Source organism: Kockovaella imperatae (genome assembly GCF_002102565.1).
Source record: "Kockovaella imperatae strain NRRL Y-17943 chromosome Unknown BD324scaffold_13, whole genome shotgun sequence".
NCBI classification, from domain to species: domain Eukaryota; kingdom Fungi; phylum Basidiomycota; class Tremellomycetes; order Tremellales; family Cuniculitremaceae; genus Kockovaella; species Kockovaella imperatae.
Genome location: NW_019028953.1, coordinates 438,516 through 453,541, shown reverse-complemented (window position 1 = coordinate 453,541; position 15,026 = coordinate 438,516). Strand labels below are relative to the sequence as shown.

The 15,026-nt window shown below is 51.4% G+C and overlaps 7 protein-coding genes across 7 annotated transcripts; 4 read left to right on the top strand and 3 right to left on the bottom strand.

The window, feature by feature from the left end:
- The first annotated feature begins 92 nt into the window (after positions 1–92).
- Positions 93–2,567, top strand: BD324DRAFT_635096 (hypothetical protein). Its single transcript, XM_022016784.1, has 9 exons — positions 93–522; positions 570–693; positions 750–856; positions 914–1,189; positions 1,246–1,386; positions 1,442–1,641; positions 1,696–1,723; positions 1,782–1,983; positions 2,032–2,567. The coding sequence occupies exons 1-9, from the start codon at positions 133–135 to the stop codon at positions 2,556–2,558; spliced, it is 1,995 nt and encodes a 664-aa protein (XP_021869048.1). The 5' UTR covers positions 93–132; the 3' UTR covers positions 2,559–2,567.
- BD324DRAFT_635090 (S-adenosyl-L-methionine-dependent methyltransferase) lies at positions 2,568–4,548 on the bottom strand. Its single transcript, XM_022016783.1, has 11 exons — positions 4,305–4,548; positions 4,096–4,257; positions 3,954–4,042; positions 3,823–3,902; positions 3,653–3,769; positions 3,477–3,600; positions 3,277–3,426; positions 3,138–3,237; positions 2,870–3,095; positions 2,703–2,807; positions 2,568–2,653 (listed from the first exon to the last, which is right to left on the bottom strand). Exons 1-11 carry the CDS (start codon positions 4,505–4,507, stop codon positions 2,579–2,581), a joined length of 1,431 nt encoding a protein of 476 aa, XP_021869047.1. The 5' UTR covers positions 4,508–4,548; the 3' UTR covers positions 2,568–2,578.
- Positions 4,549–4,688: 140 nt separating this feature from the next.
- BD324DRAFT_653062 (Phosphotyrosyl phosphatase activator) lies at positions 4,689–5,975 on the top strand (the record flags this gene model as incomplete). The annotated part of the gene is made up of 6 exons (XM_022018601.1): positions 4,689–4,898; positions 4,942–5,070; positions 5,113–5,336; positions 5,388–5,483; positions 5,524–5,552; positions 5,599–5,975. The coding sequence occupies 6 exons, from the start codon at positions 4,689–4,691 to the stop codon at positions 5,973–5,975; spliced, it is 1,065 nt and encodes a 354-aa protein (XP_021869046.1).
- A 618-nt stretch (positions 5,976–6,593) lies between these two features.
- BD324DRAFT_635081 (histidine phosphatase superfamily) lies at positions 6,594–7,814 on the bottom strand. Its single transcript, XM_022016782.1, has 5 exons — positions 7,563–7,814; positions 7,454–7,514; positions 7,196–7,401; positions 6,905–7,157; positions 6,594–6,852 (listed from the first exon to the last, which is right to left on the bottom strand). The coding sequence occupies exons 1-5, from the start codon at positions 7,598–7,600 to the stop codon at positions 6,628–6,630; spliced, it is 783 nt and encodes a 260-aa protein (XP_021869045.1). The 5' UTR covers positions 7,601–7,814; the 3' UTR covers positions 6,594–6,627.
- Positions 7,815–7,984: 170 nt separating this feature from the next.
- Positions 7,985–10,566, top strand: BD324DRAFT_635078 (alpha-glucoside:hydrogen symporter). Its single transcript, XM_022016781.1, has 15 exons — positions 7,985–8,195; positions 8,248–8,424; positions 8,477–8,742; positions 8,785–8,820; positions 8,861–8,919; positions 8,967–8,985; positions 9,039–9,338; positions 9,465–9,671; positions 9,719–9,771; positions 9,825–9,878; positions 9,920–9,977; positions 10,017–10,135; positions 10,190–10,230; positions 10,283–10,293; positions 10,351–10,566. The coding sequence occupies exons 1-15, from the start codon at positions 8,138–8,140 to the stop codon at positions 10,501–10,503; spliced, it is 1,611 nt and encodes a 536-aa protein (XP_021869044.1). The 5' UTR covers positions 7,985–8,137; the 3' UTR covers positions 10,504–10,566.
- BD324DRAFT_635076 (hypothetical protein) lies at positions 10,567–12,526 on the bottom strand. Its single transcript, XM_022016780.1, has 5 exons — positions 12,358–12,526; positions 12,224–12,315; positions 11,350–12,171; positions 10,855–11,311; positions 10,567–10,811 (listed from the first exon to the last, which is right to left on the bottom strand). Exons 1-5 carry the CDS (start codon positions 12,397–12,399, stop codon positions 10,620–10,622), a joined length of 1,605 nt encoding a protein of 534 aa, XP_021869043.1. The 5' UTR covers positions 12,400–12,526; the 3' UTR covers positions 10,567–10,619.
- Positions 12,206–14,608, top strand: BD324DRAFT_134822 (PLC-like phosphodiesterase). The gene is made up of 13 exons (XM_022012003.1): positions 12,206–13,027; positions 13,069–13,153; positions 13,198–13,260; positions 13,304–13,442; positions 13,482–13,532; positions 13,570–13,646; positions 13,699–13,775; positions 13,827–13,902; positions 13,955–13,971; positions 14,020–14,192; positions 14,242–14,268; positions 14,322–14,395; positions 14,433–14,608. The coding sequence occupies exons 1-13, from the start codon at positions 12,668–12,670 to the stop codon at positions 14,537–14,539; spliced, it is 1,326 nt and encodes a 441-aa protein (XP_021869042.1). The 5' UTR covers positions 12,206–12,667; the 3' UTR covers positions 14,540–14,608.
- Positions 14,609–15,026: the final 418 nt, after the last annotated feature.

Sequence of the window (15,026 nt, the reverse complement as noted above, 5' to 3'; positions counted from 1 at the left end):
TGGCCCCAACTCGGTGGATATACGTCGGATATCCGGGTGTACTCCTTTACCGAACATCCATAGATCATCTCAAATGACCGAATCTATTGATCTGACCTTTTAAGACGCATCTTCCAAACCCACTGGTGCCCAATGCGAGTCAGGGCACCCTCTCCTGTCGCCTCCATGACCCCTGTCGAGGCAATAACCTCCAATCCCTTGGTGACACGGGAGGACCTGGTTCATCTCTTACATTCCCTGTTGAAACCTGTCCATTCCGCACAATCATCTGGAGGAGCTCGAGTACACCTCGGATACACAGGCACCATTTTTGATCCAGTGGCAGCGGAGCTAGAGGGATTCGCTCGGTGCATATGGGGTCTCGCACCTTTGCTGAGCTGTGAGCCTGAGCGGGACGAGTTCAAGACGATTCGGAATGATTGGGTGAGGGGTTTGAACAGCGGTACGAATGAGCAGTTGGAAGATGAATTTTGGGGGAAATGCTATACTAGAGATCAGCGATTTGTCGAGATGGCTCCGATTGTGAGCAAATGGCCCTCTTGCAATCAGAGACTTATGTCGGGTGTCAGGGATTCGCATTGACCATTGCTCCCCAAGTTTTTTGGGACCCACTTCCGCCAGAGGCGAAAGAAAGGCTCAATGACTGGCTGCTTCAGATCAACGAGCTTGAATTACCGGAGAACAACTGGCAATGTGGGCCAGCTCAGCAGTATCATTGTCAAGCTCCGCAGCTGATCAAGCCTGATCAGTCTTCTTGGTCCTCACTAACCTCGGACTTCGGTCAGTCGGTGCAAGATACAACAAGAAGAGACTGGAGGAGACATTAGAATATGTCGAATGCTGGTATGGTGATCATGTGAGTCCTGCGTATAATCATTTGCAAAATGGCTCACCTTGAGCCCATCATCAACAGGGTTTTCCCTCTGATGGCCCAAACGAAACGACCAAGGCGTACGATTATTACGCCACCTCCTTCGCGATCCCTTTCTACACACTAATCTATTCGCACCTCTGCCGGGAGTCCGATCCCGAACGTGCCAGACTGTACCGTCAACGTGCGATTGCCAATCTTCCCAATGCCATCCAATTGTTCGCTCCGGACGGAGGGGCCATCCCATTCGGAAGGAGCATGACTTATCGATTTGCCACGAGCTCGTTCTGGGCAGCTCTTGCTTTCTCGGGACTACAGGCAAGTCTGATTGAGATCATTCCGGTCCACCAAGCTGACTTCACGACGGTTTACAGCTACCTCCGCCATTCTCCCTCGGCGTCATCAAGGGTCTTCTGCTCCGAAATATCCGTTGGTTCACTAGGCGTGCAGAATGTTTCGCAAGGGATGGGTCATTGACTATTGGCTGGACATCGCCAAGCCAATTCATGTCAGAGGTAAGCATCGCGTTGGCGATCTCTGAATGTGGGCCGATATTGAGTTTGCATCTAGGATTACAACTCCCCCCAGTCTCCCTATTGGGCTCTGAAATCCTTTCTCGTGCTCGCCTTACCAGAATCTCATCCATTTTGGCAAGTCAAGGAAGAGCCATATCCTCAATCTTTTGTCGACCGGCCCTTCACACCGGTCGAACCGTGGATGCAATGCTTCAGCCACGCGGCAGGACACACTTTTGTCCTATCATCAGGGCAGTGAGTCCAGAATCTTTGCAGGCCTGAAAGGAGCCTTATTGACGGCTTCTCCAGGATTGCATTCCAGATGCGCGCAGCGGCGGTGAGTCACAGTTTAGATGCATTTTTCGGCCATTGTGCTCAATCATTCATGATTATAGGCAAAGTATGGCAAATTCGCCTACTCCTCTGCATTTGGCTTCAGCGTGCCCGTGGGCTGTATGGGCCTGAATCAACATGCTCCCGATTCCACATTGGCTTTATGCGATGACTCTGAAGGCGAACGATGGACAGTGAGGCGCCTGGTGGATGATGTCGAATTCATAGAGCATGGTATCCTCAAATCGTCCTGGCGACCTTGGAGTGAGCCTCTCCGCTGACGAGGGAGCGTGTTGCTTACATCTCTCCTAGGCAACGTCAAGGTGATTACCTGGCTGATACCACCTTCAAGCAAAGATGCGGCCCATCATACACGGATTCATAAGGTCATCAACAATTCCGAACGAGATATCCTTTTCAGTGAGGGAGGTTTCGCGATCCACGGTACATCTGGTCCATCACGCTCTGAGAGAAGACTGGACGCAGTATCCCGTCTAGAAGACGGGATTCATGGCTTTCAGCAGACAGGGACCTCGGCAATAATTCATTCCAGGGCCGGAGTGAGCGGGATCATAGATCTCATTGGAACTGGGCAGGGCAAGATTCAAGTCATGGATGGGAACTCGAATTTGATTACACCGAGACCCATCGCTCCGCTTATTGTCGGATCGTTCCAGAAGGGAACGTCATGGCTCGCGGTCAGAGTCTTTGCCATCCCCACAGGTGCCGACGGTAAAGTAGGAAGAATTGGCGCTGGATGGGTTGAGGAATGGAGGGAGTGCTCGAAAGGCATCGACGGATCAGAGGGTCTCAAGAAGGCATATCCGTTCTTGTCGTGATAAGGCTATGCTCCAAGGCATCATGCATCTCGGTGCTGAGCAATCTGCTCCACAGCTGGTGAGCCGTTCGTTTTTGAGGCAAAACTATCCCAATACTTAATAGACGTCAGCAAATGCTAGCGATAGACGTTCCTGTACACTCACACGCTCCTGGAAGGTCTTGTCTCCGGGTTGAGTTTCAACCTCTGAATAGTCTGTGAATTTCGGCGGTTCACCATCATCCTGCGCGACTTTCTCCATGGTGATCATCTATACAGCACAGCAGTCTCAGTGTTGACGCCTAAAACTGATTGCAAGGCCAAAAGACTCACACGTCGGCCCCAAGTTCCAAAGTCCTGTATCGGCACGCCTCCCTTGGTGACTTCCAACATGCCCTCCACTTGCGGTATCTTGATCGATTGATACTCTTCAGAAGTAGTCGGTAAGAAGAAGACTAGGCGACCACCAGGAACAAGTAAGTATCTCGCTAACCGGATAAGATCCAGAGTGAGATGAGTCAGGACGTAAGGGCGTGAAGGAGGAAGGTAGCCGGGTTGCCTGCGTTGTATGTAAGCGAATAAAGATATGTGTTAGCCTCACAAATGCGCCACACGTCCATCGGGAAAAACAAATGGTTCGTCTCGAGCTGGCGGTCGTTTATCCTTCTTGCCTAAGCGTTTGGCACCCGCTCTGACTCCGTCTATACGCGATGAGATTGGTCCACAGAATCAGAACTTACATGGCGGATCAGTAACGATGGCATCGATCCAACCGCCACGTCGGATGGGATTGAGCGTCACATCATAGCACATCATGCCGAGAAATTTGTCCGCCACGCCGTATTGTGCAGCTGCTCGCAACATTCCAGGCATCATGTCCTTGCCTTTGCCTGCGCAGGATCTGTCAGTGAAGCCTCGAAATGAAACGTTGGAGACTCGCCCTTGCCCCTCATTTGACGTCCATCAATGTCCGACGCCATGACATAGGTGCCCCAATGAGCACAGGAATATAGCAAGGAGCCGGTACCTGCGAATGGGTCGTATACGATCTTTCCAGGCGCCGGCTAAACTGCGTTATAGCGATGCCCCGTTCTTGACGCTAAAGAGGACACGCACAAGAGCTTGACTGGCCATAAGAAATCCCATTTCAGCTTCCATCGAAGTATTCCCGAAAAACACACGCCTCTTGACCGCGTGAGATGTCATCAAAGTGCGAGCACGGGAGTGATCAATCTGTCACAAGGCGTCAAAGGTGTCACGAGCGGCTCATTTGAAGAAGTACCCACCCGTCGTCCAAAATAGACCCGTTGGAAATGACCGTCATATGCTAAGCGCTCTTCTGGCGTGTTCAATTCCTTCAGGTCATCTAGAAGGCTAATCAGCTTCAGATTAAGCTGCTGGTTCTTCAAAATCTCACAGTCCTCGAAAACGATCCATTCGATCTCTGCATCTCTCATCTTAATATCGCCTTGGAAGTCGAGGTAGGCGAAAGACTGGACCGTTTCCCTGCGACTTTGTCAGTGGGGAACACTACGTAGAGGTCCCAGAAGCACACTCACACCGTTCGCTTATTGCTTATCCGATGATTTGTTCCCTCTACTGAAAATCGAAACGATGTATTCATGAACGGAGCATATCTCGAGCTCGACTGTTTTTGTCCCCGAATGACAGTATGCAATTCATCATAGCTTGACCCTTCGGCGAAGAGCTCTGCTGCCCACCTAAGCCCGAGTGTCAGCACAGTCAGAAGGATCAGAGAGGAGCCTACATGATCTGGAGCCCTCTGTCCAAAAGCTGTTGCAGATGCTTTTCATCCTCCAGTTCGACCACTAAGGCTCCCCGGTACAGGTCTGTCGAAACAATCTTCAGCTCGAAGTTGAAGACATCGGCGATGGAATAGAGATGGGGCAAGCGGAATGTGAGGTTCTCCTGAGCTATTCGAAGGAGATATTGAGGCATGCTGAACTGCATTACCTCAGACCGCCCTCGATGTCTGCAATGATGATAGCAAGATTATACACACAGAATGGCATTTCAACTGATATGCTTGAAAATTATCGATCATTGCCCCACCACGTGGTCAACAACAGAGGAACAACAGGCTCAGAGGTTGGGTTATGGACCGTACTTTCACCGTTGACTCGCACACAGAATGCAATCTGATCAGCCAGAAGCATCATCATCGAGGCTCATGACTACGAATGCGATGCCAAGCGCTCCCGCTCGAGTTCTGACCTCGGACGCCGCAGTGGATGTATGGCCAGCGACCAACGCATTCAGGTCATTCTGGGAGTGGACAAAGCAGCGATGCGACAGAATCAAGGGGAAGGAGATTCTACATGGGTCAGACAGCACATCCGAGGTGATACAGGGTGTATGCATCGCCCTGCTGATCCTCTGAGTAGGCCATCACAGCTCTGATGGATCTTTTGGTGCAAATGATAGATTGGATCGACGAAGTCCCTCTGCAGCCATTATCCAGTCAACGTTTCGGTAATCTAGCATTCAGAGACTATATAAAGCTAGTCGATTCAGTAGGTATCACCTGAACCTTGAAGGTGTCTGACAAGACTCAGCGGCTGCCTTTGATCGTGAAATCCTTCCCAAATATTCCAGTATACCTTCCAGACCAAATCCTCCCTCTACTCATCCAGTCCACACCCTTTGGCCAACCGACCAGGTTAGACTATGGAACAGGTCACGAGCTCGCGTTCGTACTTGTCCTGTGGTCTTGCGTCGCTTCCGGGTGGATAAAGTCGGAGGAAGAGGAAGACGAATTGATCTTAAGGGTGTTTCCAAAGTAGGTACACAGGTCGTAGGTCCCGTCCTGGTTGTTCATGCAACCACACAGGTACCTGGAACTTGTGACGCTTCTCCAAAAGAAGTACAGGCTCGAGCCAGCTGGTTCGCACGGAGTCTGGGGTCTCGATGATTACTCTTTCTTCCCGTGAGTGCCCCCATACCTGACCAGTATTGACGCTTCGCAGATACCTATTTGGATCAGCCCAATTACTTGGTACGTCTTTAGTTTAGCGACACTACATAGGGCTTACTCTGTTCAGATTCATCCACGACACCAGCGCAAGCCCTGAGCAATGCGCTAAATCCCCGCTCTCCCATGACCGACATGTACACACTCTCCCTGCATCGCGTGACCTTATTCAAACGAGGCGCTTCATTCTCCGAGCATTCCCCTATGTTACACCAGTTGTCAACGTTCCCAGACTGGAAGAAACCGCATGGAGGTCTACGCAAAATGTTTCTAGGAGAAGTGATCGGCAAACGAGTCGTCATACAGAGCATATGGATAGGAGGCTTATGCGGGGGTGATGAAGTTGAGCAGAGACTGGAATCGCAAGGGATCAAAGTCACCGGCTTGAAAGATGTAGCGTCTCAAGACAGTCCCATCACCGTTACCAAAGCTCCTTGGGCTCCATAGCACCCCTGACGTCGCCGTGCATGACTGCATAGGAATATCAGCACGTCTATCGGGATCTTCAATCTCCACCGCCATGGCCTTCTGGGGGGTAGCTGGAGCCCCGAGAATGCTCGCTGGACGCGGAGCCCGGTCTCTCGATGTGGGCGTCGTCAGGAGTTGATGCCATGTCCATGTGTATCTGCCCGTCGCGGCTTCCCTCTGAGCTGTGAGTGCGTATAGTAACAAGTGGGCGACGTCGAGCTCTTGCGACGTCTCCAGCATAGTCGATATCCACTGGTTCGGTAACGCAAGAGGTGATGGACTCGTTGTTTGCCCCTGTGCCAGATGTGGCCCCTTTGGAACCACTACACCCGCTGAGGAATGAGGTAGAGGCTGCGAAATTGGCAAGGGCGGCTGCTGCACCAACTGCGGATATCATTGTATGGTGTGTTATATAACTGGTCCGGGCGAGAAACGAGAGGTGGAATTCTGAGCTCCGAGCCTCTGCACTATTTGCACGACCAACCCATGCCATGCTTCGATTGAAACTCAGAAATGCCGATCAGAAAGGATAGTTTCTAGTGTTCTGCCTAGTGTAATGGCAAGAAGTGGCACAACAGCCGCTGCCTCAATCAGGTTGTCAGAGGCAGGTTCATCGAGTTCGCCCGTATAGTTAGACATGGGGATCACCGAATTGCCATTCTCGCTCAGATCCTCGGCCCAGATAGTCTGTCCTCCCTAGCCATACGGGCACCCATTGAGATATCGCTACGCTGCTTTCTTGGGTAGCCGCCTGACTTAGACTCCTGCGAGATTGAGCAGTCGTTAATTCGGTTCGGCGATAGAGGGATGTCGATGCGCATCCTGTAGGGACGTGCAAATCTGAGTCACCGGAAAGCTTGAATCAGAATTCAGCCGGGGAGTCTGGGACAGGCTCTATGGTGGCTCACTAATCTACCAAGGACGATGACAGCTGCTGCGTGACTGACAATCACGGCTGACTTTATACCTGCCGCATCGATCTTCGGTATCCAAGCATTTAGGAAGGCTCCCAGTCTAGCCTTTAGATCCGATTCCGATTCACCTCGCGATGACGGGTACACAGTAGTCTCATAAGAGAGGTCTATGACATCCGGACCCAGATGAGCAGCAAGCATGGTTGCAGAAGCTGGTTCTGGGATCGGCTCTGTGCCACAGAGCAACCTTTTACTGCTTGAGCCGCGAGGAGTCAGAAAGCTCACCATTCTTGCACTCCGTTTTCTAAAGACAGCCCAGCGGTCACTGGCTTTCTCTGCCGTAGGCGGCTCAAAAGTGGCACCGACGTCTGTACACAACGGTAAAATGGGCTCGAGAAGATTCGCTCAGGGATCGGGTACGATGAGAGATGATTATCGTCGGAGAGAAAGCTAGCAAGTTCTTGGGCTTGCTCTAAGCCATGCAGCGTCAACTTGGCGGGATGTTCAGCTATGATTCGATCGGCTCTGATGGAATTCACTTACCGGAGGATCACCATAGCCACCGATGTGGTCTTGATCCTGATGTGCCACATCAAAGTTGTCTCTATTGAATTTCAGTGCCCAAAGAAGGGTTGCTGACGCTGTCACGAACCTGTAGCCATGTCGACAGATATAGAGATATTGAAGCATTTTGAGAGAGCAGCACCAGTATGCTCAGTCCTTTCGATTCCACTGGCCCAGGAAGCAGACACAAACGTGACCGCAGGAGATGAATCAAACGTTTTGTTTTAAAGGATCAACACCCCTTTCGCCGAGGATTTCCCTGAAAATAAATCAACCATTTTCCGTTCGAGCGCGCAGCTGCCTGCTCCAGACCACGTTTAAACCGGAATGAAGATGCAGTTGATTCGCTATGTCCAAAGATCCAGAAACCACCTGAAGTAGCTGAAGTGCGCTTTTCTCCTATTCTGGCTCAGCTTAGTTCCATGCGCCTCAAACCCGAGGTTTAACCATGGAATTCCCGGACTTGGCCGTGATCCGTTTGTCGGGACCTTTCACGATGAACATCGGTATGCACGTTTGCTTTGTGCTTCTTTTGTCGATCGTTTCGGACAGAGTACAAATAATCTGGAAGAGAGACCTGCTGGTCCACATCCTTATCAAGTCATCACCATTTGCGCTCTCCACACCTTTCCATACACCGACACCCACAATCTGCGGTACAACATGACCAGCGATAACCAAGCCGAGCAAGCCGAGATACCGATCGATGAAAAGCATTCAGGTATGGTCCTTTACCGCTTCACAAAGCCAGCTGCTCACGGCTGCTGTCACAGACATTGAGCTCTCACCTCCCAAGCACTTTGATGATGCAGATCTCACTGACGCAATTTACGCCGAACAAGCGGAAAAGCGTATGCCACTGCGGGATGCGTTTCGAGCCTATCCTCAAGCAATTTTTTGGTCATGGGCCATCTCCGCGTGTCTCATCATGGAAGGATACGACACTGTTCGTGAGTGACGAGGCGAGGATCCTATGAGCCTCGAGGTTGAGTTGCGTCGTAGTCCTCGGCAACTTGACTGCTTTGCCCGTTTTCAGAGAGAAATTCGGACACGAGATCCATCCTGGCAAATATCAGCTGGAACCCCAGTGGCAATCTGCTGTGGGCTACGGAGCACCGATCGGCAACTTTGTGGGCATTTTCGTGGCTTCGTGGTTCCAAGACCGGTACGGGTACCGGAGGACCATCCAGGCTTGTCTCCTGTCCTTGATCGGATTCATCTTTGTCGTCTTTTTTGCTCCTAATATCAAGGTTTTGTTCGTAGGGGAGGTGAGTGAGGGGCAAAGTGGCAGTCTTCTCATTACTTCTCAGATTCTCTGTGGGATGCCTTGGGGAGCTTTTGCTTCGGTAGGCACTCATAATAGAGGTCGTGCCTGACATGGAACAGTCCGCAGTCTCATACGCCAGCGAGGTCACCCCTGTTCCTCTGAGGGCGTATCTCACAACGTGAGTCTGCAGCTGCGTATTCCCTTGTGCTCAAGTTCCCTGACCAGCTATGTGAACCTCTGTTGGGTATGTCGTATCGTTTTCACGCTTGCTACATCTGATTTTTCGATTTACTCCAGGTCATTGGCCAATTGATCGCCTCGGGCGTCATTAATGGAGTCAAAGCAAGGACAGACCAGTGGGCGTACAGACTTCCCTTTGCTCTACAATGGATCTGGCCAATCCCGATTTTCATCTTGGTCACGCTGGCACCTGAGAGTCCCTGGTTCCTTGTCCGCCGCGGTCGATTGGAAGAAGCTGAACGATCTGTTGCTCGTCTAGCATCGAGATTGGAGAACGTTCAACCATCGCAGATCGTCGCTATGATGGTCCGAACGAACGATCATGAGATTCAGGTTCATGAGGGTGTCAGCTATCTTGTGAGTCGTCGGTTTTCTTCCCAAAAAAAGTGAAAACCTGAAACAAGAATGAATTCTCACCTGAAAAAAAAAAATGCTCTCGAAACGAGTGTGGCATTCCTAAAATCGCTGACATTCACATTTCAGGACTGCTTCAAGGGCGTTGATCTTCGTCGAACAGAGATTGTATGCGTTACCTGGGCTTGCCAGATCCTCACCGGATCCGCTTTCGCCAACCACGCATCATACTTTTTCGAGCAAACTGGCTTAACGACGTTTCAGGCCGTTAAGATGGATCTAGGGATGCGTGGAGTCTCGTTCATTTCATGCATCCTTGCCTGGTTTGTTCTGACTGTGAGTAAGATCGGCACTGCCTGGATGCTCTCTGATGTCACACGAAGTATGTCGGACGAAGGAAGATCATCCTCTCAGGCATGACGATCTTGTGCTGCATGTGAGTACGCCTTGTGAATGCTGGTGAATAATGGACAAGCTAACTAAAATCAGATTACTCCTCGTTGGAATTCTTTCGATCCCAGGACAGCGACACGAAGGATTCAGGTATGTCTATCGCCACTAGATCATCCCCTGATGAGTCATAGATGGGCTGAATCTGCCTTGATCGTGGTCTGGGTCTTCGTATGGGACCTGACTCTTACCGTAAGCTTGTGAAGGGGCCGCCAAACTCATTTTCAACAGCCCGTGGCCTACGCGATCGTCGGTGAGACCTCTTCTACCAGACTTCGAGCCAAGACGGTCGGTCTCGGACGGAACACATACAACGTCATTGGAATTGCAGCTGGCATCCTGAATACCTAGTGAGTGAAGCAATCGCCTGGATATGCATCCGGATTAACCGACGGATATTTTAGCCAGCAGAACCCTACTGCATGGAATTGGAAAGGGAAGGCAGGTGAGTTTGGCATGACCTCTGAAGCTACTCTTTACCTGATAAACCTTCCAAGGCTTCTTCTGGGTGAGAATCGATTGCCTCCAGAGTCACTCTAGTGTTACTGACAACTTTGAAACAAAGTTTGGCTCCTGCCTTTTGTCACTCATCTGGGCCTACTTCCGACTTCCCGAGTGCAAAGGAAGGTCCTACCGAGAGCTTGACATTCTTTTTGAACGTAAAGTTCCCGCCAGGAAGTTTGCGACTACCGTTATCGAGGCGGAGGAGGAACACTAGGTGATGCTTGTGGCCCTCGCGCGCGGAGGATATGTACCGAAGATGGGACTGTGATTGATCTGATGACAACGTGCATGATTGGGCTTCTCTACAACGGTTACCAAACAAGGGAGATCTCAAGAGGGAATTGCGGAAGACTCATGCCATCGAAACCACTGCAGCGATGCAACTTCTGTCGCCAGGCATTTAAGCGTCAAGATGGATCGCTCCACCATGTCCACAGACGAGAATTGAGCCGATAGCTTCGGTGGTTCTGGCAGCTTTAAGGTGGCTTCAGCTGCCTCCGCAATGACTTTGAGCTTCAATCCCTAGACACCCGTCAGTGTCTGAAAGCACCGACTCTTGACTCACCATCACATGGCCATTGCCGCAGATAGCCCGCCTCGAAATTTTCTGCGTGGCAGCCACGGTTGCTGATAGACAATCGATTGGGTACTCTATCCGCAATTCGGGCTGTGACGCCCTGAAGTTGAGCAGTGAGTGTGTCACGCAAGCTTGCCAGATTTTGACGTGCATCCACTGGGCACTGAGCAGCGTATCTGCTACTTGGACTTCGGAGACGCAACCTTCTACACTGACGTCCGCGAGACTACGATGCGCACTAAGAGCAAGCTGTGTACTGAGTCCACATGTCTGTGGATAGCATTTTCCAATGATACAGTCGATGAGTGACGGTTCCATGAGCTCATAAAGCCGAGCCGTAGGCCGAAGCGCGAGCGACAGCCCGGATTGGATGGGAAAACCCAAGGGAAGGCAGGTCAACGCCGACCTGAAGGTGATTGGGCGGGACATGATCAGAGAGTTCGATCTGACGCTTTTCAGCTATAGGAAAAGAGGTTAGCTCACCGCTCGGCTATAGCTAGAGCCCAATAGATCCGCAACGCTCGCTCCTTATTCGGTTCATCGAAATTCTCGTACGCCTGAGGTTCAGTGAGGTTGAGGACTTCGGCAAGGCTGATAGCTTCGCGGTGTCTTATGTATGCCACAGTTGGACCCTTGAGAATCAGTGCTGATGATGACAACATCATGCTGGTGGTGATGCAATCCAGAGTCGGTCGGTCCCCCAAATCGGCCGTATTGTGAAGTCCAATGGCCATGTCGACCAGAGAATTGGCCTTGTTCCTAGCAGCCAAAGTCTTTGCCATGTCTGCAGCGGGTAGAAGGGCCGCCAAAGCACTTATGGACAAGACGAGAGCAGCAAACTGCTTATCATGTAGGTGGACTTGATCGACGAATCGCTTTTGAACCTCTTCGGCGTCGATGACTGGGTAGAGGGGAAAGATGTGGATCAAGAACCGCTGCAGAGCATTTGATAGGTAGTCCTCGAGCAGAAGCAGCTGGGAAGCCCCGGCATGTTGCGGCTGGATGATGGAAGGATCTGATAACGAGGTAGAGGAGGCGAAAGAGGGGATCGGAGGATGATGAGGCTCAATTTGAAACAGGCCACCGTCCAGGCCTTCCCCACCTGGGAGAACAGTGAATATGTCAGATACCAAAGCTGTGGCCGGCTCGAATAAGAAGGTATCCTCGTTCCAATCTAGCAAGCTCGGCTGCTCGGAAGAAGCAGCTTGCTGGAGCAGCCTCGACGGCTCCGTGGAGTTTGAGGGTGATGTGGACGGCGAAGAGCTGGCTCCCGAGCCAAGTGTAGCCCTAATTTGAGCAACATTTCCGTGGGCGGCAAGGATCAGCTACTGATGATACAGTTGAAGCAGCGACTCACTTGCCCTGAGGGCCACGCTTCTTATGACGTCGCTCGTATGTGCAATTCAGATCGCTAATAGTACAGCATCGACATGGTTGGCTGCCAGAGCACTGAGAATGGTTTCAACAACGTGAAAGACAACCCGGTCAAACCTTTGTCCGCCGAATGTAACAAGCATCACAGGCTTTTGTCATGATGCACAACAGCTGTTTGACACTTTCACGCAAGCTGGCTGCTCATCCTGAGAAAGCCATAGGGGACCGCTGCAGCTGAAAGTCGAAGAGGATCATCGCGAACCTCGGCAGATGCAAAGAACAGCGTTACAATTTTGATGCACGTTTCCCCAAGTCCGAAGATCCGCCGGTTCTCGCCCGGTTGCTCGGGGTTACCATGGTTAAATCAAGGTCGATCCTTGGACTAAAGCTGGTCTTCTGGTAGCATCTGCAATGTGATTTGCATCAAATGCAAGTTCGAATCATCGAACCAACTTCCGACTGTACTTCTGAACCATACAAAGCTGTCCAATTTGTAACTTCGGTCCCCATTTGCTCTTTTCAAACAATCACAATGGCCATCTGTACAGCCCTGCGCGTACCTGAGCCTGCAGTGAAGGGTGTGAGAGGCTCACGACATTCAGATGACATGGATCTGAAGGCCGCCAGTGCTCAGACGAGCACTAGGAAGCGGCCAGAGGTCTATCCCAACACTGATCGGCCGAATGTGGCGCAGATTAGACAATACTTCAAGACAGCTCACGAGGATGATGATACCATATTCGTTTCGGCTCACCGCGGATTCACTGAGAGGGGAGTGGTGGAGAATGTAAGCAAGGACAACCTGCTTTTCACTCACGAGCTGGGAAGACATTTCCCGCCATCCTCAAAGCTGCAGGTATGGGGGCCATGTCCGTCGAAATCGACATCCGCCTCACTGCAGATGGAGTTCCAGGTATGAAATTTGCAATGCAGCAGGAAAGTGACCGCTTGATACAGTCTGTCTTCACGATGATGGTCTGGGACGAGTGACCAACATCGGAGAGGTCCATGGCCGGAAAGGTAAGCTCGAGATCCTGAGGATGATCATTGACTCAATCTTCAGACATTTATGACCCGCTTACAGGCCAGGGCTACAATCCCCTCGCTTCCTCCATACCTTGGCATGGAGCAGCAGAGCATCTGAGACTTAAGGATCACCTAGGTGATCTGACTTCTGTCCCAATCATGACACTGGAGTCAATGTAAGTGTTTTCTGATCGAGATAGACTGACCTAGTCCAGGGTGAGAGACATCATCGACTCAGGTATTCAGGTCATGGTCCTGCTTGACATGTGGGTCCGGCGGCTCTGCCTCAAGCTTACCAGCAAGAAAATTAAAAGACGTGATGGAACCAGCATACGAGGTGATCAGACGCTTCGTTGACAGAAATGGGCAGTCTGCACTTGGCAAGTCGATCGGCGTGGGTCCAGCAGATTGGTTTCTGACCCGCCAGGTCAGCTTGGTGCATATTCAAGCCAGACATCACATTCTGCCCTACTCCTCAAAGCCTCCGTGAAGAGCAGTGGCTTGGGCGGGTAAGTCATTCTAAGGTATGGGCCACTCTGTTTCGCTGACCACAGCCTTAGGCTGCCGCCCGTGGTGACGTGATCACGTGGATACCAGTCTTTGATATCGCATCACCAGTGCCTGCGGGCCTACAGAGTGAGTTTGCAAGACGATGATTTGGTGCAGGGACACTGATGAGACGTTGCAGTGCTTGATCTAGTCAAAGTGAGACACTCTCTCAATCTGAGGCCGTCCCTGACCGTTTCATTCTAGCTCTGGGCAGCCGAACCCAATACTTTAGCTCTCGAACTGGGATTACGCCACAAAGGCGGCCCGCTCCAAGAGGTGGTCGATTGGGCAATAGAAGGGGGTACAGATCTTAGACTAGGATTCTATGGGGCTTTTGGCGATGAGTGGCTAGAGAAGGATCCTCGCTGTCCCGAGAGGCAAGGCTTGATCTACGTGTCAGAGAACGAGAAGCTGACCTAGGGACAGTTCCGCTCCTTTGGTGGTTTGGGAAGAGTGAGCCTGGTTTCCTGCCTCGTAATCGGGATCACTGATAAACCCGGATCTAGTCATCCACCGACCAGCTTTGACGGCATCTTGCAATCCAAGGGGATTAGTGGAGGCGACCGAAGGGGAGATCTTGGTCAGTCACCTTCTCATGTCGGCGCTCATATCGGCAGAACTGTTCTGGGGTCTAGGCTTTTCTTGGATCATCTCGGATCACGTCAAACAATCTGCCAAGTTGGTTGTAGAGCAGTCTAGGCTGGGGGACCGTATCGCACTATAACACGCACACAGTGGAGGAGATTCCGAGACAAAATTCAGTAGGGGAGTCTGATCATGCGTTTAGAGTACAATAGATATGATCGAGCAAGTAAGCGCGATACATTACTTCGTGAGAAGAGCCAAGCAGGAGCTCTGATCTTCAGGCGACTATTTGAGTGGCGGGCTTGAGTAGGACACTTTCAGAGGCCGCCGGGGGAGGAGCTGCGTGTCCATCGTACAAGCTCAAAGTCGTTCGAGGTAGTCCTGGAAGCAAATTAGAGTCTACGACACCGTAGCCATCAAAAATGACGGGACGTAGGAGAGGGTGATGGCATGCGACTTTACCATAGACCCCCGCACGTCCCAGGGGCCGCCACTCCCAGCAGCCTGTTACCGAACACGGGTCAATAAGTCTGCCAGTATAGTGTGGGGCGTCGCTACAGACTTGCATCTGCGTGAGACCGAAGTCTCGGAAAGGACAGGGAAAGGGAGAAGTGAAGAGGTGATGC